Raw genomic sequence first — 26,308 nt, 5'->3', positions numbered from 1 at the left:
AAGATTTTATTTATTTATTTGACAGAGAGAGACAGCGAGAGAGGGAACACAAGCAGGGGGAGTGGGAGAGGGAGAAGCAGGCTCCCCGCTGAGCAGGGAGCCCGATGTGGGGCTTGATCCCAGGACCCTGGGATCATGACCTGAGCCGACAGCAGACGCTTAAGGACTGAGCCACCCAGGTGCCCGGAGAAATACTACTTTAAAAACGCATATTGGGAACAATCAATTTGCTGGCTTATAGTAAAAGAAAGGGGGAGGGCTCATTTTTAGTGCTTCTTCCTAAAGACAGAGGGGATTGAATAGGTTGTGTTAGTCTTTTTCATTCTTACCTGTGAGCATGTTGCGCTTACGTTTTCCCCAAGGTGGATATCTTGCAGGTCTTCATTGACTGACTGGCTCTGAAGTGCAGCCTCACTCATGGGTCATGCTGGATGCACTATTCCTTTTTTTTTTTTTTTTTTTAAAGAATTTTTTTTTTTAATAAGGCTGTTTCACTTTTTTTTTTTTAAAGATTTTATTTATTTATTCATGAGAGACAGAGAGAGAGAAGCAGAGGGAGAAGCAGGCTCCCCGCTGAGCAGGGAGCCCGATATGGGACTCGATCCCAGGACCCTGGGACCATGACCTGAGCCGAAGGCAGACGCCCAACCATCTGAGCCACCCAGGCGCCCTGGATGCACTATTCCTTTAAAAATATTTCCTTGGTTGCTTCAAAGTCAGTGTGAAAAGATGCTGCTTCTGCTGAGGCTATTTCAGAAGGGCAGTTCGGTTTGGGACATGGGCCTTCATGGATTAGGTTACTTCTGCCATCTTTCCCAGGGCAGGGCTGTCCGAAATGACACTGGCAAATGCCGGTGCCAAAGGTCACAATATCTAATATGATGAGTTGTTGCTAAATTTGTACATGGTTTATGTCTGTTAACCACAGCAAGCCTGTTCTACTTCAGAGTTTGTAAGTTACCTTTGTACTTAGGTTACACTGTTTCATTTATTTGTTTGATTTTTCTTTAATCTCACAGAATAAACAGTTGATACTGTAATCAATCACGTTAGGGGTGAATTTTAGTTGGTAAAATCAAGGCAAAACAAGGATCTACTGATTTCTGGGTCATTTTGCCCAGACCTGCCACATCCTGACCACCCTAATAGCCAAATGAAATGGATACCAGCAGTTTCAAGTCATTTATAATTTTAATCTGACAAGTTCTTTTGAGAAAAATCACCATGGGCATATTCAGTCAATGAGTTTGCATAAGACATTCATCCAAGCATGTGCATTCTTTTGTGGTGATTCCTGTCCCTTAAAGCCACTGCCTTGAGCATATTTTGGGTAGAAGGTTGGGATGTAGCCATAGGGCTTAGCAAAAAAGAGAAAAGGGAGGTGGGGAGGGAGAGGAGACAACTCATTTGAGCCATTGACATAATATGACCAGAGGCCTCAGCTGTTCTCTGTCAGAAAATATCTGCCAATCAGAGCCGTTCTGGGGGACTTCTCAATGGTCAAGAAAAATCTGCCCCTTGATACTGATTATTTGGCTATGTTTTGTAGAAGCTATGTCCTTAAATGTGACTAGGCATGCTCCATTTTTTTGCAGAGCAATGCTTAACGTATTGGCTTGTGTTTTTATTTTTTTTCCAGTTTTCTAAGATGATTCTAATTGATAAACTGTCCTCCTTTAAGAATAAGTTGGTGTCGAAAGTCCAAGATACTAACGTATTAGAAAGCCATCTGTCGAGTTCAAGTTCAGGCACATTTTGCTGGCATTCCTGCCCTTGCAGCTCTGTCTCCCCTGGCTCCTAGCTTGTGCTCATTTGATATTCTGAGCACAAAGCTTCCTTCCTAAAGTACAGGCAGGGATTGTATTCTAAATACGAACGGCTTGATTCTGAAAGTTGGTCATCTGTTGAAGCATGTCTGACAGAAAAGATAGTGCTACGTGTAAGTGTTTAGGTGCCAGGTCAGCTCACACAAAACCTTTTAAATCAATTCTACATTTTAAAACAGCTTGTATTTGCAAGGGGGATAATGAAGGAATGCTATTATATATCCATTTTTTGGATTAAACAGAAAATACTATGAAATCAAATAAGACACTGTTCACTTACCGTTTACCCAGTTGCTTGAATAAAAGCTATTGTAGGTGTGGAGATAGAGACAGTTCTGGAGACCCTAGCATTTCTGGGGACAGGTCGGGGGTTAGAGGTAATAGCATGATTGTTTGGTCTCACGTCATAGTGTGGCTTTCCCTCATACAAGTATATTATTAAAACTTATATTTTGTTTTTCAGTGATCAGTAGTGTCCATTGTTGACCCAAGGAAAGCATAGAGATTTTTTTTTCTTTTAAGATAAATTGATCAGAGTTAGAAGGGATGGCCTAAGGAGATATTATTATTATTATTATTATTTTCTTTTGGAGCTGGAGCAACCTAAATTTTCCTATTACAGTGAGGAAGCTGATGAAGAGATGAATATTGGCTGACTTTTTTTTGACTGTGTCCACCTGCAGGAAAGGAGGTTTGTGACCACAAATAGCATCCACTTTCCAGGCTCCCTTCAGTTATGCATGTAGGGTTTTTTTGAGTGGTCTTGGAGAGGCTTCCTATTCATTTCATGTTCCTCCTTTTATTTCCTCACCCACAAGTAGGTGATTTAAATATCCACAAAGTCTTCTTGATTTTCCTCTCCCCGGACCAGCTATATGCCAAGGGCCAGGAGGCTGAGTAGTAGCTAGAATCACAGTGGGTATATACCACGGTCTTAAATCCCACCAGGAACGTGGCAAACAAACACCTCTGGAGTGGTGTGCAGATTTTTGAGAGCAAGTTATTGGTCATTCACTATTTAGTATAGGTCAGTTTAATAATAATTTTAATCGGAAGGGACGTGGAGGATATCTGGTCTTCCTCTCCAGACAGGATGCTCTTCTAGTGATTCCCTCATATCTAGTGAAAGAGAAGTGTCACTTCATGGGAGAGTCTCCTTTTCTAATTTCAAGTTGATGAGAGAACAGAGTGGATGGAGAGGGGAGTTTAAATTAGGAGAGAGAGTCTTGGGTACTTTGAGAGCCAGTAAACCTTAGTGAGGAGCAGAATTGGAGAGTGTTAAAACCAGGGCTGCATGAGAGTTCCTCAGGTAGGTGGGAAGAATGTGGGTGGCTGGGGAAAATGGGGACAAAAACAGGGTGGGCATGCAAAGATTTGACTGAGGGTTGCCCCAGGCTTTTGTCTTTCATCATAGACCAAAGGCATTTTTTGAAACTTTTTTTTTTTTTTTAAACTCAACGTTTATCTCATACCTTCTAGGTCTAACTGGAAACACTGGTGTGATAGTGTGGGCTTCTTTTTAACCCCAGGGGTGTGGTTGATGTAACAAAGATCTATTTAGGTCTGAGGGTGGGCCCTCTCACGTAACACATGCTCGGTTTGTTCCTTCCATTACCCACTCTGAAGGTGTAGTGGGCTTTGTGAGCCAACTCTGAGGTGAGGCCTGAAAACCACTGAGAGCTTTCTCAAAGCCCGGATGTGAAAGTTTTTTTTTTTTTTTTCTGTACCTTACGAAGGCAGGGAATGAGCTTCAGGGTATGGAAATCAAGGTCTCTTTTCAGTTTGAGGAGTGATTGTATTAGAATCAGGGAATTCAGAGATTCTTATTGATCAAATTTCGTTCCATTCATGAGTGATAGAACATAAAGGATGAGAGTATGATCTCTGCAAAGATTGCCTGCATCCAATGCTTAGCTCTACTAAAGAGCTAAGAGACCATGGACAATTTTCTAAGTTCTCTGGACCTCATTTTCCTCTATCTGTAAAACAGAGAGAACAGTGGTACTTCCTTCATAGGAATGCTGAGGAGCAATAAACCCTGGAAGAGGTTCTGGAACATAGTGAGCTTTCAAAAAGTCTGAGCTAGTATTAGATCCCCAGGTGATAAGAATATAAAGTGTCGGGGGCACCTGGGTGGCTCAGTTGTTAAGTGTCTGCCTTCGGCTCAGGTCATGGTCCCAGGGTCCTGGGATTGAGCCCCGCATCGGGCTCCCTGCTCGGGGGGAAGCCTGATTCTCCCTCTCCCACTCCCCCTACCTGTGTTCCCTCTCTCTGTCAAATAAATACATAAAATCTTAAAAAAAAAAAAAAAGAATATAAAGTGTGGTTATAAGGAGCAGGAAAGTTGCTCTTGTCACTGGTGATCCTGGCGTTCAGGGTTACCTTGTTAAGACTTTGAGATCAGCAGCACTGGTATGTCCTTCATCTGAGGTTGTAAGAGAATGGCCAGAAAAGAGGTATACAGACACCTCTGTTTTCTCTTCGCCTTGCTTCCTGATCTGATGATGAGCCAATAAGCAGGTGGACAATCCCAGTTATTAACTTAAAACCCTTTTTCTGTTGAAAGTAATAACTTACTTTAAGTTCCTGTTGTTTCTTCTCTTTTTTTACTTGGGTCTTTATGAGTTATGGCAGACTTGATTTATATGGCTGGTATGTTTCCAAAAAGGTATGTGAATATAGTATTTTTGGTAAATTAATTTTATATAGTACAGTGCTATTTGTTGGATTCTATGGTGAAACATTCTAAAAAACAAACATTATTTAAAAAGGCCTGATTTTTTTTTTTTTGAATTCTCTTATATCATTTTAGCTTGAAGTGGAATGCAGTTAGGCTTATTATTTTCCAAAGTCAATGATGTAGTAATAGTAATTATTGACAGGATCTTCATGCTTTGCAAAATAGCCTCTCACTTTGTAAGAGACAGCAATTTACTACACTTGTGAGTGGTCTACAAAATACTAGAGTTCACTCTGTTTTCTGTGTGAATTAAGGCAACATGAAAAAATGATAGTGGTGATGTGTTAGGTGAGTTGAATTACAGGTAAAACTGTATTACCTGTGTTACTAGTATCATCAAAACTCAGGAGGAAAAATACATATGCTAATGAGAGGCAAAGTGATGCATGAGTAATTAAAATCCATAGGAATTTTGAGAACATTGTTTTAACTTGTAATTTCAGTCTCTTCTCAATACATTATTTGTGAGAGATTCTAATAAAGCAGAGCTTTTTGATTGATAATACTAATGACTCAAAATACAAAAGATAAGATTGGAGAAAGAGTAAAAATAGAATGATCATCTCTAGTGAAAGTAAGATCTCCTTTGGGACTTATTTCAATGGACCCCCGAATGAATAGATATTTAGTTCCTGAATTTATCTGTTACACAAGTGTGGAGGGGTTTTGGTGAGCCTAGTAATGTGCACAGGTTATGAAAGTTTTCAGAATTCCAGTTCCTTCGTAAGGTAGGGTTAATGTCGCTGATTCCTGGGCTTTTTCCCCCTGCCAAGCACTAAGTCAATACATACGAGCCACAGGACCTGACACAAAGCAGGTCTTTAGTATCTAGGACTTTCCCTTCCCCGATATAGGATGTGAACATTTGAAATAGACCTAGACTTGTTAGGCATAATAAGAATGCCATAGCACCAGATTTCTTTACATAGCAGAGCTTTTGGTTGGTTGGCATAATGTGGCTTATATTAACTGCCGGACAGAGAAACTGGTAGAGGATAGAGAAACATGAAGTTTAGATGAATATCTATTGAAATAAAAATCATAAGCAAATGCTGGTGAAGAATGTGGAGCAACAGGTACCCTCATTTATTGTTGGTGAGAACACAAAATGGTACAGCTACTCTGGAACACAGTGGGGCAGTTTCTCACAAAACTAAACATATTCTTACCATATGATCCAGCAATCACTCTCATTGGTGCTTCCCCAAAAGACTTGAGAACTCCGTTCACACAAAAATGTGCACAGGGATGTTTATAACAGCTTTATGCATAATTGCTAAAACTTGGAAGCAACCACGATGTCTTTCAGTAGGTGAATGGATAAATAAACTGTGGTGTATCCAGACAATGGACTGTTATTCAGTGCTAAAAAGAAAGGAGCTACCATGCCAGGAAGAGACATGGAAAGAAAAAAATGATAGTGGAAGAACTCCACTATGGGTTCTCCAAAACTACAGGAGACAGAGAAAGGATCAGTGGTTACCTGAAGTGTGTGGGGGGTGAATAGGCAGAACATAGAGGATTTTAGGGCAATGAAACTACTCTGTATGATATTATAATAATGTATCTGTGTTATTATGCATTTGTCCAACCCCATAAAATGTACAACAGCAAGAGTGAACTCTTAAGTAAACTATTGACATTATAATGTGTCAGTGTAGGTTCATTCTTGGTAAAAAATATGCCATTTTGGTGAATGATGTTGACAAAGGACCTGTATGTGTGAGGGCAGGAGGGATGTGGAAAACCCCTGGATCTTTCTCTCAATTTTGTTATAAACCTAAAACTGCTGGCGAAAAAAAAGCCTTTAAAATATACAGATACACAAATAGAACTTGCATAGCACTTAGGACATGATGCCAATTAAGAAGTTTTAAATTCTAAAAATTCCATGCCCACATGACTTTTCAGTAGTATCTTTGATTGGATGTAACTGTTTAATTTTTGAATATGCTTAATATCTTTATGAATTTAACCTCAGTTGCAAATATTCTTCTGGTTCCTAAGCTAAAGAGCATCTGTGAGGTTGAAATCAATATAAGTCTTCCTGAGCACTGATGTAGCTGAAATTATTACACGACACGTCTGCTTTATGTTTACCAGATTGCTTTTAACTTGGTGAGTCAATTCCAGCCATCAGACTTGTTTGTTCTAAGTAAATAATCTTCCATCTCCAGAAGCGTTTTTCATAGGTTCATAAACAGCCTTTTTCTTTAAAAAAAATATTATGAAGTTCTGGAATAGCAACTGTTCTTAAACAGTCTTCGTTTTTGTTGATGCTGATGTTTAGGTGGGGTACTATCATGTTAGATACTGTATGAAGAATGCATATTCAGGAGGAGAGAAGCAACTAGTGGTTAAGTAACAGGCTCCTTGGTCCCACCTGCCTGCTTGAAGAGCTATTGATGTCAACATTATGTCAGATATAAAGGTAGAAATGTCTCTGCACTATGGTTTAGTGGGGCTTGTGTTTGGTGATCTGTCCTGTTGGAGCTTTATATGTATGGGTTTAATTTTCTTTTTTTTTTTTAAGATTTTATTTATTTATTTGAGAGAGAGAGAATGAAAGAGAGAGCACATGAGAGGGGGGAGGGTCAGAGGGAGAAGCAGACTCCCTGCCGAGCAGGGAGCCCGATGCAGGACTCCATCCAGGGATCATGACCTGAGCCGAAGGCAGTCGCTTAACCAACTGAGCCACCCAGGCGCCCTGGACTTAATTTTCTGTAAATGATGGGTCCTTATCCACCAGGGGAAGATTCTGAACTGTGTATGGACTGTATGCAGGGTAGGGAAGTTGTGAATCTTGGGTTGTAATGCTAAACATATCCCATAGTTGTGTATTAATTTGAGCATGCTAATTGGTGTAATAAACAACCCCCAGAACTCACTGGGTTATCACCATGAAGGTTTATTTCTTGCTCACAATACAGTTCAGTGAGGATAGGTGGGGGACCTGTTTCTTGAAATCATTCAGGGATCTGTGTCTCTTTATTCCAGTGGCTCTGCCATATTATAGGGCTTTTTTACCCACCGGATCATTTCCAGCCAACTCTCAGGGAGGGTGGGAAATGCAACCCAGCATTGTTCTCTGGAGGAAGAGAAAAAGTTTTAAGCATCCAGCCATTACGTCTGCGTCCTGACTTTAGTTTCTAATCCATTTGACAAAGGAGCTGCATTTCTTTTGGGGAGTGTTTTATTGTTAGAGTTTATGCCAAAAACTGTACCGTTCACTTGCTTGTCTTATGTAGAACCCTGCGCATAGATTCCTGGAAGAACTGTTTTTCTCCTAGAAACACAACTAAATATGTTGGGGCTGTGTCTGATATCTAAAGCTTGATGAGGATTCTGAATACACTATATTTTCCATAAGGCCAGTTTGAACTATTCTTAACTACTCTATATGGTTAACTGTTTCTTCAGAGGCATGCTTCATCAAAGCACTAAAATTATGCCGACAGAGCTGGAAATGTTCTTTGAAGAGCATCCTATCATCTTCCTTATAATTTTGGTTTTTATTTAACACTTAGCTCCCAAAGTGGGGCCATGGCAATATCTTTGAGTTATAACTCACATCAGGCCTTCGAGGAGTTTGTGATGCTATTTTATTGCTGGCATACAAAATCAGCGAGGTTAACTGTACTGCTAGAGGTCACACAGTGAGTCAACGACTGAGCTATGATTAGCGTTGACAGCTGGTGAGCTTCTAGGCTGTTGCTAACTGAGCAACATTGACATTCATTCTGATTTGACTTCGCATTTCATTTTCAACTATTTATTCATTTTGAGGCCTCTTTAAGAAACTTTTTAGGGATATTGTGGAACTGAGCAAACTTTCTATAAATGCTTTGGGGAGAGTCCTTTAGTTCCCTTCCCTTCTCCTCATTTTCCAGCTTAATATATGTTTATGTTTGGAAGGCTTCCTGTAGGTAGAGTTTTGGCAAATTAAGAAGAAAATAGATGTGTTAAGTTAGGCAATGTTAATTTTACTTACTTCCTTTATTTTGTAATTTGTGGTTTTTCAACAAAGAACTTCTGAGATCTAATTATATGCTTGTGAGTACAAATAGAAACGTTATAAAAAAAAGTATATATTTGAAGAAATAATTCTCAGAGAAATGGAAAGTGTGCATCATAAATTTGACCCAGAACTATTTTGAACATCAAGTTAAAATGTAGCTGAGGGCCATCCAGATTGTCAAACTGGGAAATGATCATTTGGCTCATGGGGTCAGCATTTTATTTACCTGCAAGGGATGGGAAAAGAGTGAACCCCCTGTATCCACTTCCAGATGTATGTGTTGGGGAAGTTTTTAAGGAAGAGTGGTATTTCATGGAACTTGACTGCCCAGGGTGGCTGGCCACAGGCTGGCCACCGTCCCGAACACTTCTGAGTTCACTGATGGTCATCAACAGCTTCCCACACTGCTGGTGTCAGAGAGGCTGATGGATTGAGGGGCCCAGGTAACCTACATGTAGAGGCAAAGAGAGCCTGGCACAGCTGAGGTCATGGGATGTGGAGTCAAACCTGGGATCAAATTGTGATTCTCTCAGTTATTTGCATAAGGAATAACTGAACTCACTTTCCTCAGTGGTCAAAGAATGCCTCCATTCTGTGGTAACGATGAGACCGATAGGAGCTAGTTCATTAGAGTGTGGGGACCAGTAGCAGCCCAGCAGGCCCCAGTGCCACCTCTTCCCTCTCTGGCCTCCCTGAGCTCAGGCTTCCTCTCCAGATGCTCTAGTTTTCAGTAGGCTATTGCAATTGAAGAGCAATATCAAGTTGAGACACCTCCAAATATATCGTTTCTGAAATATTTATTTGAAAACCAAGAAAACATATTCCCCAAACCTCAGATCATGTAGTCAATTATGATGTGAGCTTATCTGAAGTAGATTCAGACAGAACCAAAGGGTTTTCCCTCCTTTTGAGCTATAAAAAAGGTTTACAATTTAATAGTTTGGATGTATCATGATTGCTATTAAGAGAGCTTCTCTGCGATCTCTCAAATGAATCACAGCCACATAAAGGCTGGATAGCACCTTCAAGGTGAACTGGGGCACTGATCTCAGTCACCCCAGAAGGAAGGGCTTGTTTTCTCTTCTCTGGTCCCCCGTGCAGATGACAGTCTACCCATTAGCAGCTGTTGCTACAGAGTCATCATAAGTCCCTCACCGAGGATGTTCGCAGTAAGAAATGTTGCTTACTGTCATGTAAGTACAAGAAAAAACATCATTGTTTAGAATCACAAAGTGATTCAGGAGGTAAAGGCCATTAAAACATGTTAAGATTCACTGTAAAGAGATGCAGGTTGCATCTTCTTTCTAGGAAAATACAAATATTGTTGGTCTTTTTTGTGACAACAAAACGCAAAGCAGTTTCCCTTAAATCTAACAGTTCCATTAGCAGTATGTGATTGAATCACATAATGTGGGAGAGAGTGAGAGTGATAGCTGCAGTACAAAATGATTTGCATGAAACCCTACTTTATACGCCAATTATTACTGTACATGATGACAGGACAACCTGGTCGTTAATTGCCTGTGGTCTTTAAATATGCACTTCTTTCAGAAACAGACGCTAATTATTAGATCTTGTTTTCGGTCTCACCTGAAGTTGCAAATGTCTAGGATTCTTCTTTTTTTTTTCTTAATTTGCAAGTCTAATGGTGCACAGACATAGTAAAACTGATCTCATTCTGAACCCTGTTCTGTTCTCTGGGATATAAACTCTCAAAGATTATGAACTTGGCTTTCAGTTCCCTGTAGGTGTTCACAGGTACCAATCTCTTGACAAAAACTACGTGTTTACTATCAGAATTCTGGAGGAATTTTATCTTTTTAAAAAGTCGATGAACATTTGCTTACAAGTTTAAAAAAATGCCTACTTCCCCATAGACCATCATAATTTAATATCAGAAATAACAACATCAAAGTAATATTAAATATTCTCCTAATTCCACCAGGATAAGAATTTTTTGTTTGGGAGCTGTGGTTGGAATTCTTGAGCTCTCCTTTCTTGTGGCTTTAATGGCCGAATCATAGTATTGGGTTTGTCCTGTCTCTAGGCCAGAATCAGCAAACTTCTCTGTCTGCAGGCGCTACACTGGGTGAGATAAAAGCCTGAAACCAGTGAGCAGGAGCCCTGGACTAAAAAGACCGCACAATCCCTGCTCGAGGGCAGCAGCGGCTGTGTACTTGCCACAGATTCATCTCAGAAATCATCGTTCTACAAAACATAGCAACTTTTAAGTATTGGAATATGTAACTCATGTTTTTAAGGAAGTAGTGTGCTGCACAAAGAAATACATTAGCATGACTTCTGGTTTCAGCACATGCTGTTCCCACTTCCTTCCTGTCTTGTTACCTATCTAATGCCTCTTAGTCTTTCTTGACTTGATGTAGCTATAATTTCCAGGAAATCTGGATGAGGTGTGCCTCCTGTGGCTCTTGTGGCCTCTTCTCTATCTTAAATCTTCCTGTTAAGCAATATTATGATTGACCGTTTATCTTTTTGACTTGTCCTCCAGTCTACAGACTTCCCGAGGACCTCTAATACATATTGATTGGATGCGTAAGTGATTGTGGGTCAGGTGTCTTGTCAGGACACGTGAGTTTTGGTCTCTCAGATGATTTAGGGCATGTTGCCATTCCAGGGTTTCTTCCAGAATCTCTGGGTCAGTCTTTTAATGGGGCTTATCTCCCAGATTCCTGCGTAATCAAGCTGCCTGCAAAAGAGCTGGTCTGAGAAGATTTGGAGCACAAATAGCTCTGTTCTTAAAGCACGTTGTTACTTACCACCACTGTTTTATTCTGGCTGCGTTTCTGTTCTTTATTTGCCATCAGCCAACATATTCTAGGGAAGGTAGAGTGCAGATGTGTTTTTGAGACTCAAAGCCATATGAAGCCATATGAGTCTCTTGTCATAACTATAAGTAGGGCCTTAGGCTGTGTTTACTGCCTCTAAAATAAACTTGGTGCTTAGCTTCTCAGTTGCAACACTTCCCCAGCTTTTATGGGAAAAATATAAACAAAAATAAAATGTTGTTTTAAATGTAGTGTCAGAAATTAAATAAATTACCCTCAATAGTGCTGTATCTTTTAAAAAAATTTTTTTGGAAGAACTTTTCAGGAAAGCACCCTCCACAACAAAACCATACTAAAAAACCAAAAACTTTCTGCGTTTGGTAACTGGTGATATCTCATCCTATTCTAACTGATAAGTTTGTCTCCTCATTTTTTTCTCACATTATATATCGTCCGTGTGGTGTAGCAATATAAAACTTAGTCTGTGGGCAGCCTGTGGAGGTGCAGTTCTCAGCTCTTCCTATGCGAGCTGCATTAATCATGGGCCAATTAGCTTTCGTTTGTCTCAGTCACTTCTGTAAAATGGAGAACACAATAGTACTCAACTCATGGGGTTATTGTGAGGATTAAATGAGTAGAAAAAAGTAAAATGTTTATTACATAATTTGCTTTTTTTTAAAATTGAAGAAGAATTGACATATAGCATTGTATTAGTTTCAGGTGTACAACATAGTGATTCAGTATTTATATACATTACCAAATGGTCACCCCAGTAAGTCTAATTACCATCCATCACCATACCAAGTTGTTACAATATTATTGACTATATTCCCCTTGCTGTACATTGCATCTCTGTGTCTTATTTATTTCATAACTGGAAGATCATACCTCTTAACCCCTTCATCCCTTTTTGCCCATCTCTCCCAAACCCCTACCCTCTGGCAACCATCAGTTCATTTTCTGTATCTTGGAGTCTTTTTCCGTTTTGTTTGTTCATTTGTTTTGTTTTTTAATTCATATAGTATTTGTCTTTGACTTATTTCACTTAGCATGGTATCCTCAAGGTCCATCTATTTTGTCACGAATGGCAAGATTTCATCTTTTCCTATGGCTGACTAGATATATATATATATATATATATATATATATATATATATATATAGCTAATTATATATATACACAATATATAGCTAATTATATATATATATATATATATATATATATATATAATGGAATATCTCACACACACACACCAACACGTACACACCCCACATCTTTGTTATCCATTCAACTAATGTTTTCATTTTCTTCAGATGAATACCCAGAAGTGGAAATGCTGGATCATATGATATCTCTATTTTTTTAATTATTTGAGGAACCTCCTTACTGTTTTCCAATTTATATTCCCACCAGCAGTGTATGAGGGCTCCCTTTTATCCACATCCTTGCCAACACTTGTTATTTCTTGTATTTTTTTAAAAAAACATTTATGTATGTATGTATGTATGTATGTATGTATTCATTTATTTATTTATTTTGGGGGGCGCAGCTCAAAGGGAGAGGGAGAGAGAGAATTTTAAGCAGGCTCCACACCCAGTGTGGAACCTGACTCAGGGCTCGATCTCACAACCCTGAGATCATGACCTGAGCCAAAATCAGGAGTCAGATATTTAACTGACGGAGCCACCCAGGCGCACCAACACCTTTGTTTCTTTTTTTAAAGAAAGCTCCATGCCAGCGATGGAGCCCAATGTGAGGCTTGAACTCACAACCCTGAGATCAAGACCTGACCTGAAATCAATAGTCAGATGCCTAACCGACTGAGCTACACAGGTGCCACCTATTTTTTGATGCTAACCCTTCTGACAATATCACATGATATCTCATTGTGGTTTTGATTTACATTCCCCAGACGGTTAGTAATGTTGAGCATCTTTTCATGTGCCTATTGGCTATCGACACATGTCTGCTTACTTGTTTTAAAGTGGAGTTTATTGAGGTATAATTTACATTATGCAGTACAATTCATCCTTTATAATATAGTGCTGTTAGTTTTGGCAAGCACATACTGTCATATAACCACCACCACAGTGAAGGTAGAGAACATTTCTATCCACTTCAAAATTTCTCTCATGCTCTTTGTAGTCAGTGTTTCCCTCCCCCTGTCCTCAGACCCTGACAGTCACTGATCTGTTTTCTGATCCTATACTTATGCTTTTACAGAAGATCATGTAAATGGAATCATGTCATATAGAGACTTCTGAGTCTGTCTTCTTTCGTTTAGCCCAGGGATTGGCAAACTTTTCCATAAAGGCTCAGGTAGTCAATGTTTCAGGTTTGCAGGCCATAGCATCTCTGCTGGAACTTCTCCACTTTGCTGTTACAGTCATGGACTATCCACGAATGACTGGGTGTGGCTATGTTCCAATAAAATTTGGTTTATTTAAATAGACAGCAGCCAGATTTGGGTGGAAAACCATAATTTGCTGACCCCTAACTTAGCAGAATGCATTTGAGATCCATTAATGTTGTCAGGTCTATCAGTGATTTATTCTTTTTATTGCCAGTTATTGTTCCATTGCATAAATACAGCACAGTTTGTTTAGTCATTCACCAGTGATAAATAAAGCCACTGTAAACATTTGCTACAGGTTTTTGTGTGAACACAGCTTTTGATTTCTCTTGAGTAATTACCTAGGAGAGGATTGCTAGGTTGAATGGTGTGTGTTTACTTTTATAAGAAACTCAAGTTTTCCAAAATGGCTGTTTCATTTTGCATTTCTGCCAGCAATATAAGAGAGTTCCAATTGTGTTGTATCTTCACCTGCACTTGATATTGTCCACTTTCTTTGTTTTTTTTTTTTTTGGTTAAGTTCAGCCTTCTCTAAAAGACTGTGAAGAATCTTAGAAACTAAGGTAAAGATGCTTACCTGTAACCTAACTTAAACTGGAAGCTCTTGAAGGCTTTTACACATGGAAATGACATTATTTGGGTTTTATAATGCTGACCCCACCTGCAGTATGCAGACCGACTTGGAGGTAGGCATGGTGAATATGTAAAGACTTGTGACTTGAAAAGTGGCAATGAAGATGAAGTGACTGGGCCTGGGACTTTTTTAGGAGGCGGAACTGATAGTACTCAGTGATTGATCACATATGGGACTTAGGACAGTGGCCTAAGCAACTAGATGCAAAATGGCGCCTTCCCTGATGAACATTGATAGGGAAAATTTTTCAATTTTGAGATATATGTGAGACATCCAAATGGAGGTGCCAAGTAGGTAGTTTGATGTCTGGGTTCTGGGATAGGGGAGCAAAATTAGACGTCAGTGTGGTGTAAAGTTATATGGCCATATGGAGGTAGAAGAAGTTCTCTAGAGTGTCTCTAGAGAGAGACCCAAGAGGAACCTAAGTGCTTAATGTTGAGGAGTAGAGGGACCTCCAGAGGAAACTAAGAGAGAGTGTTTAAGAGAGGCTGGAGAGAGAGAGCTCAGCTCAGACAGTTGTCTCTCAGATGCCAAGGTGAGTGACCAGAAAGTTGTGTGCTGAGGTGACAGCTAGGATGACAGATAAAACGTGCTGACTGGATTTCGCAGCAAAGTGGACATGAGTCAGTTGTGGTGGTGGTGGTGGTGGTGGTGTGTATATGAAAATGAAGATTAGAATGAATTGAGGAGTTGGTTGAGTGAGTAGGAGGTGAGGCAGTAGGACTTTCCAGAATTTTTAGGGTGGTAAAAACATACGTAAGAGGCATTTTTTTTTTTTTTTTTTTTTTATTCTTAAGGTGAGTTGAGATAGAGTACACTGGGTGGGGAAGGAAGATACAAGGGATAAAGACGGAGAGACAGTGCATGCGGTCTGTGGAATGAGACGCCCACAAGGCGTGAGGGGTGCCCATCAGACCCAGCATACTTGCTGAGGAAGAAATTCAGTTGAGTTTAATATTCATAGTTATGACCTGTTAGCAGAGTAGAACAGGCGCCTCTTAGTGTTACCAAGTTCTAATGACTTATATCATGATATAGTCCTTAAATTTATTTCCTGAGTATTTCTATAAAACTTACCAAGCAGAAAATGTCAGCATTTTTTTTTTTTTTTTAATGTGTGAAAATGCTCTGGCAGTTTAGTCACTTGTCAGTCTTATGTCCAAGTACTACCCATCTGTCATGGCCCAGTTGAATCCTCAGATGAAAGACCCTCCCTCCCTGACCAGAACAGTCATAGCCTGGTGCTTCTTTGCTTTACTTTGGCATTTGTTCTTTCGACGTACTTTTATACATGTATATACTGCATATATATATGTATATATATAAAACTCTTCTTCTTTTTCTTCTTCTTCCTCCTTCTCCTCCTCTTCCTCCTCCTCCTTCTTTGATGATAGAAGGCAAAGCCCATGACAGAAAAATGTCATGTTCCCCCAAAACCTAGCAGTTACATTTATTTAGTTATGGTAAATGTATGTAAATATGTATGTAAATGTGAACGTGGGGAAATGGTTATTTGTAGATAAGTGGAGGAGTTGTATAAAGGAGAATAAGATTTTTGTGGCTTGCATCTGGATTATATAGCCTGAAAAATTATGGCGCCTGATTATAATCTGTTTTTATGAGACTTAGTAAAGTGTATTTTAAAAGTTCCCATTTACATGTCACTAAATGATTAAATTATTTAATAAGTAATAGCAACAACTCTGTGGTGGTACTTTACAGTTGACCAACTACTCTCCTATCATTCATCCATCAGACTGAGGACGACTCAGAGAGGTAGAGCTAGAGACATCACAGGGGTTTATCCCATTCTACAAAGGAAGAAACCAACGCCCAGGGAGATAATGTGTCAAAAGTCACATACTGGTAGACAAAAGAGTGCTGAGACCAAAGCCAGGACCCTCTGATGCGGGTTTCTTTCAGTGTCCTCTGTGGCTTCTAGATTTATTTTTATAGAAATCCAATTGGCCTGACAATAATTAAATTCAATTTTAAGGAACAACTTGGTTTATTTTATTTAAATGAATAAAAAAATCACTTATCAGAACAATATTATGCTTGGAGTTAAAATCACCTTTTCTTGGACAGGCTTTGGCCTTGTGGTTCAGAGCTTCCTATGTGGCGCCTACAGCAGAATGGGAAAAACACTGCCGGCGTTAGACTGATGCTAGGATTTAGAGGAAGGAAAATCGAAGTTACATACCTGTGGATAACTGTTAGAGCAACTCTAGCCAGCACTGTTCACTATAGTGATTAAACCTACTATTAGCATTTTACTTATCTATTTTCCTGGGCTTTTGATTCTAATTTCTGGCAACTTTTTTTTTTTTTAAGACCATCATTTTTTTATTAAGGACAATAGTTTACCTTCTAATGAAAGAAAAACTAGAAACAGGGAAGGTCATTATCCTTTAGTGGGGGCTAGTGCTGGCTTTATTTTATTGTTAAAGCTTTCAAAAATTGAAATAGTGTATATTAAATATATAAAATCTATAATTTTATATTAAAACATTTAATGGGGAAGCCTTTGACTAAAATCCTTAAAAAAAATTATTTCCGTTGGCCATAGCTGATCATTTAAACAGGACAATAACTTCCGTTAAGGGGATTCTTCTTTGATTATACTGACCTAAACTCATAGACCTCCAAGCTCTAGAATCTATTTTTGCCAGGGAATTAAGGAGTGAAGAACATATCCTTTTAAGAAATTGCAGAAAGGCATAAAGTGCTTTTTTCCTCCTGCTTTCAACACTTTTAAATGTTATCTGAATGAATTACTGCTGTGGGGTAAAACATTTCCTTCTGTTCTCCTATAAATTGTGTTCCACTAGGTATTTGGGAATTGCTGTACAGTGTGGGAAATAGTTGAACGTGGCTATTTATGAACCCAAAACAAGCAGTTGAGATATTGAATCTGAAACCAGGTGTTCCCTGCCTAAATAGTTGTGGCTTATTAAAACAAAACAAAACAAAATACGCCCCCCCCAACCTCCCGAATTGTAAGGACTTTTCTTTTCTACAGGGCAGTTAGTCCTGTGGCACCATGTGGACTGTGGACTACGGCCTAGCTTTGGTATTGCTTGTCTCCATTACACATCTTTTAGTACACCGGGAGGTGTCTTGCATTGGCATTCCCCATGAACAATTAAAAGCGGACTTTGGACTCTTTCTCACACCAGGTGAACCTGGCCTATGTCGAAGCAGCCGAGTGCATCTCAGAAGCTGTTAACAAGGAGCCTCCTTCCAGAGAAGCTCAGCTGCTGACTTTGCGGAACGTGTCTGAATTCGATATCCTGGTCATTGGAGGAGGGGCAACAGGGTGCGGCTGTGCACTGGATGCTGTCACCAGAGGTGAGTATCCACGTGGGTGGAGGTTTTCCGGAGGGCGGTTTCGGCTCCGCCCACCCTGGCCCCTAGTCAAACAGGCAGCGTGCCCTCTAGGCTAGCAAAGTCACATTTCTACTGCTTTGCTGGGCTTTCCAACCGTGGTGAAGCACCTTCATAGTTTCTCAATTCGGGGCACTCGCACAATTTTAAAATTAAACATGGGTGGTATTTTACGCGTAAAGGAATTTCTTTAAAAAGAAAACTTTAAGTTCCTATGAGTTCATGAATTTGCTGTTCTTGCTTATTTCTAATCTCCTAAAGTCAATACCTTTTAATGAAATAAAAAATATTTGTATATGGTCTGAAATCACATCGGTGTCAGTGAAGGGTAGAAAAGATTTATTAAAACGAGTTAATCTATTAAAATAATTCTTTTTGTTCCTATATCTCTTAAAAGCGTTTCTCCCAGTGAAATATGGACTTCAGTTTGGGAGACTGGGGTTTATGCGAATTTATGATGGAAAAGACTTGTTGCTAACCTGTAGTTCTGTCTCAGGCACCCAATTGGTCAGCATTAGGAAAGGCATGATGAGAAGCTCTTTCAAATCGGAAACATGACATGTAAACAAAGAAATTTTAGTATGTAACACTGATGCTCTTCCACTTGATATATTTGATAAAATAATTTGATTTTTGCCTGTGGTTATTACTGTGGAGTTTGGGGTGAAGGAAATCTGGGTGCATATCCTAGCTCAGTGGCTTTATTAGATGTGTTTATAGTTGTGAACACTCCCACATGCACTCACTTGGGCAAATTCCTTAATTTCTGTAAGGTTCCTCGTCTTTCCAATAGGAAAAAATACCTTCTTTGAATGATTGTTGTGAGGATTAATCGTAAAGACTGCTTAAAACAGGGCTTGTCACACAAAATAGAAGCTCGATAAGTTATAGATAGTATTTATAGCTGCCATTTTTATTTTTATTATTTTTATTTTTAATTTTGAGTAGGCTCCACATCCAACATGGAGCTTGAACTCATGGCCCTGAGATTAAGAGTCACATACTCTACCACCGAGCTAGCCAGGCGCCCCTCTAACTGCCATTATTAACATGAAGGCAAAAGACTTTTATTTTTTTATTATTAAGATTTTATTTCTTTATTTTAGAGAGAGAGCACTGATGTGCGTGAGAGCCTGGTAGGGGGAGGTGGGTGGGGAGGGGAAGGGACACGGCGTGTGGAGCCCACATGGGGCTCCATCTCATGACCCTGAGATCACGACCCTGAGATCAGGACCTGAGACCATGACCTAAACCGAAAACAAGAATCGGATGCTTAACCAGCTGAGCCACCCAGGCACCCCTAAGGCAAAGACTTTAAGAACCAGTGGTCCTGGAGAAATAATCTTTGTGGTATCCTTAGATGTATCCAATCGGGCTGGGCACTGTTGCATGGAATTTTGACTCTGGATTATTTTACTGTATAAGGTTCAATATTTATTGCAGTGTCATACTCAATGGTAATAATTTATTCCATGGAATAATTCTTCTCATATTAAGTTACTGCCACATCTACCCTAGACTTACATTTAGTTGCCTTACATACCTGGTAGAATTTACTCGTAAGAAATGAATAAATTTGGCAAGATTTAGGCACATGCGCTACGAACAGGAAAGTGCCCTAGATTTACTATGAAAGCATAGGACCTGCACTGAAGTTTTGGTCCACGGAGACTTCACAGCTTAGATCCTTCTTGTCACTTCTAAATAATGGTAAATTCAAATATAGGTCTTGGAATTTATTGTGTTGTCAGGCAGTCCCCAATTTTCACAGAACTCCCTGTTTCCATCCATGGTTCATAATTTGTGCCACATTATTCTCGGACATATTAAATAAACCAGCTGGAAAGAATGGTTGCAGTTATCTCAAGGTATTAGAACTCACCTCTCTCCCCTGGAGGCCTAAGGAGGAGAGTGGAAAGGGAGGGCATGTTTGTAAGGAAGGAAGGAAGGGACGGAGGTCTTGTTTGGGCCTACCCCTCCCAGGAGTTAGAATTGATCAGGTGGCAATTTTCTGTCCTAGCAGATCATTTCCCCAGTAGGATTCAGAAAAATACATTTTTTTTTGGTGTTTCCAGTTATGTTCATGTTATGTATTGAAATACAGAGCAATTTTTAAAAATTATAGTTCCACAAATATTCACAGACTGCCTGTTGGATGCATGGCAGTATGCAGGATACTAATGAGAATACAAACTGGGTTGACAGCCGACACCTTTAAGGTGCTCACAGTTCTGTTTGTCTGTATAGACTCAGTTACATCATGGAGAATATGTGCCTTTCAAAAGGTGTACGGACATTCTGGATCTATAGAGCTGAGGGTCGTCATATTTGCAGAGGATGGTCAGGAGAAAGAAAGCTGCTATTTTGCATAGGTAGAATTTTAATAGGCAAACATTGCTTAGTGCAAGTGTTGCAATATGAGGGAACACGTGGGAGGAAAAACATGGAGTCAGTGTGTGAGGGAGAGAGCAACGGTTCCCTTTGGAGCATCGAGCTGTGTAGAGGGGGTGTGAGAGAAGGCGAGGAGGTGGGACTGGGCCTGGTATGCCAGAAGAAGGCCTTTGGACTTTCCTGACCAGGCCACTTTGAGACCCTGAAGAGCATTTGTGGTGATGAGGAATGGATAGGCTGTAAGGAAGGAGCTGGGCTGCTCATAAGCTTTTAAGAGATCTAGAGACAGAGAAAACAGCAAGGAGGTAGCTCAATGGTGTAATAGGATATAAAGAGGGGAGGCAACATGTGCAATTGCTTTCTTCCTTCCTGCATGCTTCCTTCCTTCCTTCCTCCCTTTTTCTTTCTTTCTTTCTCCCTCCCCTCCCTTTCCCTTTGCTTTCCCTTTCCCCTTCCCTTCCCTTCCCTTCCCTTCCCTTCCCTTCCCTTCCCTTCCCTTCCCTTCTTTCAAGAGGAACAATCTGAATATTTCTGGGGACTCAGGAAAAAAACCTGTACAGGAGGAGAACCTTAATATGCAAGCAATAGAAAGCAACATGTGGAACAAGGATGTCAAAGATGTGTCTTAGGTCTGGCAGGGAGATAAAGAGACATCTCTCAGAGACAGAAACAAAGGGTAAAGATTCTAAGATATAAAAAAAGGAGCTTGTGTGACCACAAAGAACTATTTTTATTCACACAAAACCAAAGAGATGTTCTACTTATGGCTAGGAGTAGGGGACTTCCATGTAGAAAAGATTTAGAACTACTGAACGGAGAATGTGATAGGGAATAAGGGGTCACTTTGCTGTGGTTAGAAAATGTAAATTTATTTTCTGTGCAGGATGTGTGTGTGTGTGCGTGTGTGTGTGTGTGTGTGTGTGTGTGTGTGTGTGTGTGTGTCTTGTATTGCTTAGAGCAGAGGCAGAGAAAATACACAGTAGGATAGAACGCGGACTGGAGAACTGACTGGATATCAGTGATAGAAGGAGATGAGAAAAGATTCTATGAAGGCAGAGGGGATTGTCTAAATGGAGACCTACAACTGGTAGCGGGGGTTGAGGGGTGTTGGAGAGCCAGCTTCCTTCAAAGAGTTAGGGTAGGTTGAGGGACTGAGGGTAATGATAATGATGCAACCCCTGTTCAGTGTCTTTTCTTCCTTTCAAAAAGTCTCGCTTTCTAGATTTGTATCTTTTTCAAAGCCTAGACAAGATCATACTATAGTCATTACTTTGTAGTGTGTTACTTTCAAATAACGGTATATTTAATCATGTCTATGCTATTCATTCTTTTTAATGGCTGAAGAATTCATCCCAAGGATGTTCTTGTTAATGATTCTTTAGGTTTCAAGTTTTTTGTTTGTTTGTTTGTTTTTCCTATTTAAAACAAGACTGTTTGTGAGTCAAGTACTGATCCAGCTCTGAGAATAAACAGATTAGTAAGATGTGGTTTTTGTCCTCCAGGGGCTTATAGTTTGTTAGTCTTTGCTGAACAAGTGCATTTTTTCTTTGGGCAGTGAAGGACATTCGGTAGTGATGAGGACATGAACTGGTGCATGAGCTGATGACCTCAGTCATGTTGAGGGCAGTGATGGAGACGGTGGTGATGATGATAACTTTGGGAAGATAAGAGGTTCCAGAGTCTGGCTGTTGACCAGATTTTAAATTTTTATAGTTAGTAGCGATTGACTGAATGTCTTATATATGGAGCTTTATATCTGTGGAATATCCCTTATAAAAGGGATGGATAAACCTTAGTTTGTATTTCTTTTATTATGCTGGTAGCCCTTGGGGGGGTAGGATTTATAATTAAAGTGTATAGAGATGCTGAAGTTAATCTGTATTTATCCTTTTACTACAATTTCTGATCATATCAGTAGCCCTCTGAAGTGTGAAATAATCATGGGCATTTAGTTAATGAATTGTGCATTGTTGCTGTTCATTCATGGAATTTGCTCTTTTATTATATTTGATGCTTCACTTAACAACAAATTTTGCTTTCTCTGCATTTGATATGTTTTTACCAAATTATTCCTGATTGTTTCCATTAATCTTTAGTCACATTTGACAAAAATAAATTACTGTGATCTTTTAAAGTTACCAGTAATAATTAGATTTTTCAGGACATCAAAGTTTTGGGGGAACCACCAGATGTTAAAGGGCTTGTCTAGAAATGTTTGCACAAGCTTTTTGATGAAATACTATGCCCAAATGCAATTTTGGTAATGGATAAACAAAGACTGTAGAAGGCAGAGAAAAAGTCATGAAGTTTTCCTAATGAACATTTATTTGCATTCTTACCCTCTGCCTTTTCTTGGGAATCAATTTTCATTTGTTTCATTTGGGAATATGATTTTATAAACATAATATGCACAATTCTCATCACGTTCTTCTGCAGGTTTCCAGAATCAATAGAAATCGCTTCTCTGTTTAACACTGGGTCCAGTCTCCGGGCAGGAGCCCAGTCTTGAAGTGCAGCTGGAGGCACTCTGCCCCCAGGGAGAGCTGAAATGAGGAGAATCTGATAAATATAATCACCCCCACAGGGTTCTTCAAGGTGGTTTTTTTTTTCAGGTTTTTTTGTTCTTTTATGTATCGAGGATCACCTAGGACATTTTTGGTTTAAAAATCTGATTTATAAGTTTAGCCTTTATGGCTTTTAATTCAAATTCCAGAGAAGACTGCCTCTTGCAGGAGGGAAACATTCATTATAGTTCTCCTGTTCAAAAAAAGGTATACATACTTTTAGCTTATGAATGGTATGTGTCTGGTAGTTCCTTAGTTCTCAGTTTCTGCTCATCTAATGTAGTATAGCCCAGTGAATAAGGATACAGGTTGTGGAATTAAAATGAAGTGGGATCTAGTCTTGGCTTCATCACATACTAGCTTTATGAGCTTCTATAAGTATCTTAACCTTGTAGAGAGCCTCAAGATTCTCAGACATAAATGAAAGAGAACAATGACACTTTTCTGCCTAAGTAAAGGTTTGTGAGAGGGAGGAGGTGTGTGCATTGTAGAAAAAGGACAGAAGAGGGAGAGCCTGGGAAGATAGTGCATTCTGGGAATTACAGGTCTGCTCCTTCACTCCCTTCTACTTCCACCCCTCTACCACCATGACAGAAGAGAAAATCCTATTTCAGGACAGGAGACTTGCAACAGATGAAGTTTGCAGTTTTCTGAACACTACTAGTTAGACCCGACTGCAAAGTCCTACTAAAATTTATTGGAAATTTAATGTAATTTTAATTAATACACTGCTTTTCTTTGACAGGAGTTGGGGGTGGGACTTGAAAACTTATGCTAAAGTTTAACTGGAAAAATAAGCCTATGAGATTTACCAGATGAATTCTGAAAAAGAATAATGATAGGGGCGCCTGAGTGGCTCTGTTAGTTGAGTGTCTGCCTTCGGCTCAGGTCATGATCCCAGGGTCCTAGGATCAGCCCACAACAGCTTCCTGCTCAGCACGGAGTCTTCTTGTCCCTCTCCCTCTGTTACTCCCCCTGCTTGTGCTCTCTTTCTCTCTGTCAAATAAATAAATAAAATCTTTAAAAAAAAGAATAATAGTAGAAGATATAGAGATCTATCAGATATTAAAGTGTATTCTAAAGCTACTTAAATTAAAATAGTTTGCTAAACAAATATAGAAATAAGTGGAACAAAAGAGCCTAGAAATAGATCTAAATACATAAAATTCAGAATACGGTGAAGTCAGGATTTCAAATCTGTTATTATTAGTTATTTAATAAGTGGTGTTGGAGTATCCACTTTCCCAGGTTTTTGTATGTATATACATGTGTGTATGTATATACACATAAATACATATGTATATATATTCTATTTGTTATATTCCAAGTGAACCAAGGATATAACCATAAAACACCATAAACCTATTAGAAGAAAGTATATGTGGATATTAAAAAAAAATGTAGTAAAGAAGGTATTTTTAAGCAGGACAACAATAGAGCCATTTTCCTTTTGGAAAATTTTGCTAAATCTGATTTCATAAAAATTAAAATTTATCTATGGCAAAAATAAACACATGTGAGACTGGGAAAATATTTATAACCTAGCAGATAGGGTTTGTTATATTGTTTTCAACTTTTCTATATCCTTTACTTTAGTACGTCTATGATAAACAGTGTAAGCTGGATTCTTTTGTGTTTTTTTTAAAGTTTATTTATTTATTTAAGTAATCTCTATGCCCAACATGGGGCTTGAACTCGTGACCTCAACATCAGGAGGCGCATGCTCTTCCGATTGAGCCAGCCAGGGGACCCTGGATTTTTTTTTTTTTTTAATGCTTAATAGATAGAATCTATCTTTATTTTTTAATTAAGTTTTTTATTTTGATTCCAGTTAGAATCTATCTTTAACTAGGTGAATTTGATCCATTTAAAGATAGATTTTATCTATTAAGCATAAAGAAAAAAGAATGGAATTTGATCCATTTCCATTTGTTTGGATCCCATATACATTTATTTTGTATTTTTTACCTTACATCTTTTATTTTACTTCTTTTCCTTCCTATGAAATCACTTTTGGATCACTCTGTTGCCATACCTTAAGCTCTATATGTAGAATTCTTTCCACCCTCGAGTCCCATCAGAGACTTTTCACAGAGTCAAATTGAGGCTCTTGACCCATGTTGATACTGAGCATTGTGCAGACCAATTGCTGAGGCAGCTGGTGGTGCTTTGGCTTAGGTGATGCTCTCTGTGTCTGTCTTCCTACCTCCTAGATATGTACCCGCAGATAGTCCACAGCCCTGGACGGTGGTCTGCAGAAGCATCTCCACCATCACTTGTACTGGCTGAAGCCCTTCTTTAGTTCCCAGCATTCAGGTGGTCAGTCCGGCTTCCTTACCTCTCCTTGCAAGGGAGACCTGTATTCCTCTCGCCCTTCAGGGATTGAATTTTTGGTTGCTTTTGCCTGTTTTAGGCCCAGGGCTCAGCAAGACAGAGGCTTTGGCCTAACCACTCTGCTCTGTTTCTGCTACATTTCTGATCCAAAGTGTGTTTATTTTTGAGTCAACCACGTTCTTTAAATATACATAGAGATTATTTTCTCTGTGTTTGCAGACGAGGAGGAGTTCAAAGCTGAACTCATAATGCCATATTGATCAAAATTTTACCTACAGCAATTTATAATAGCAAAAACCTGAGGTCTGGTTTAATAAATTGGGTACATTCAGTTATCCAAAAGAGGCTTATGCCTATTTTCAGGGAAAATGTCTAAAATGTATCATAAATTGGAAAACAAGTTGTGAAGAATGAGCTTATTAATTTTGTTTGTGTTTAAAGCAAAAAGGTACATAGGTTGTAACTTTCATAAGCACATTAAATTTCTGGTAATATTTATTTATTTATTTATTTTTAAAGATTTTATTTATTCATTTGAGACACAGAGATTCAGAGAGAGAGCGAGAGCATGAGGAGGGGGAGAGGCAGAGGGAGAAGCAGGCTCCCTGCTGAGCCAGGAGCCTGATGTGGGGCTCCATCCCAGGACCCTGGGATCATGACCTGAGCCAAAGGCAGACGCTTAGCCATCTGAACCACCCAGGTGCTCTAAGTTTTTGGTAATATTTAATATGGGACATTTTTATTGTTAACATTGGTTATGTCTGGATTTTGTAACTAGGAAGCCAGTGGTGTGTTAGTCTCTCTTTTCACCCCTTGGATATTCCTCCTCTCTTTGAACACTGGCAGTTTTTATAATAAAAAAGTAAAAAGAGGAAGCAACAACAGCAACTCCTTTCTTCCCTCATAACTGTATTACTCTAAGTAATGTTATGGCTTAATACATTTTTGTGCCTCCATAATCTGTGTGTACTTAAGGAACACAAAGTATGTTAATGATACATTCTAGTGCAACCTGGTATCTTCATTAATAATTTATCTGTTTCCTAATACAAATAGCAATAGTATTAAATAACCAATCCAATATTATACAATTATGTAAACTGTTAACATTCTTTGTTAGGAAAAACTAGGCCAATGCATAGGATTCATATTGCTGAGGATTAACAAGCCAGGTTTACTTTGCACTGTAGAGTGTTATTTTTTTAGGGAATTGATCTTTCATATAAAATGTTCAGCCTTTGGGTTAGTCCCTTGTCAAATGGCATTGGCTTTCTG

The 26,308-nt window shown here is 39.2% G+C and overlaps 1 protein-coding gene across 6 annotated transcripts in view; it reads left to right on the top strand.

The window, feature by feature from the left end:
- The window catches only part of GPD2 (glycerol-3-phosphate dehydrogenase 2), a 212,275-nt gene that overhangs the window by 111,922 nt on the left and 74,045 nt on the right, over window positions 1-26,308 (top strand). For all 6 annotated transcript variants that reach the window (XM_073883937.1, XM_073883944.1, XM_073883931.1 and 3 more), the window contains exon 3: window positions 17,537-17,708. In XM_073883937.1, coding sequence (XP_073740038.1) covers window positions 17,537-17,708 — 172 coding nt within the window. The remainder of the gene's footprint in view (window positions 1-17,536; window positions 17,709-26,308) is intronic.

This window comes from Callorhinus ursinus, unplaced genomic scaffold (genome assembly GCF_003265705.2).
Source record: "Callorhinus ursinus isolate GAN/ISIS: 27379988/994484 unplaced genomic scaffold, GSC_fseal_2.0 scaffold2, whole genome shotgun sequence".
Classification (NCBI taxonomy): Eukaryota; Metazoa; Chordata; class Mammalia; order Carnivora; family Otariidae; genus Callorhinus; species Callorhinus ursinus.
The sequence above is the reverse complement of the archived record's forward strand: the minus strand, read 5'-3'. Positions and strand labels throughout refer to the sequence as shown.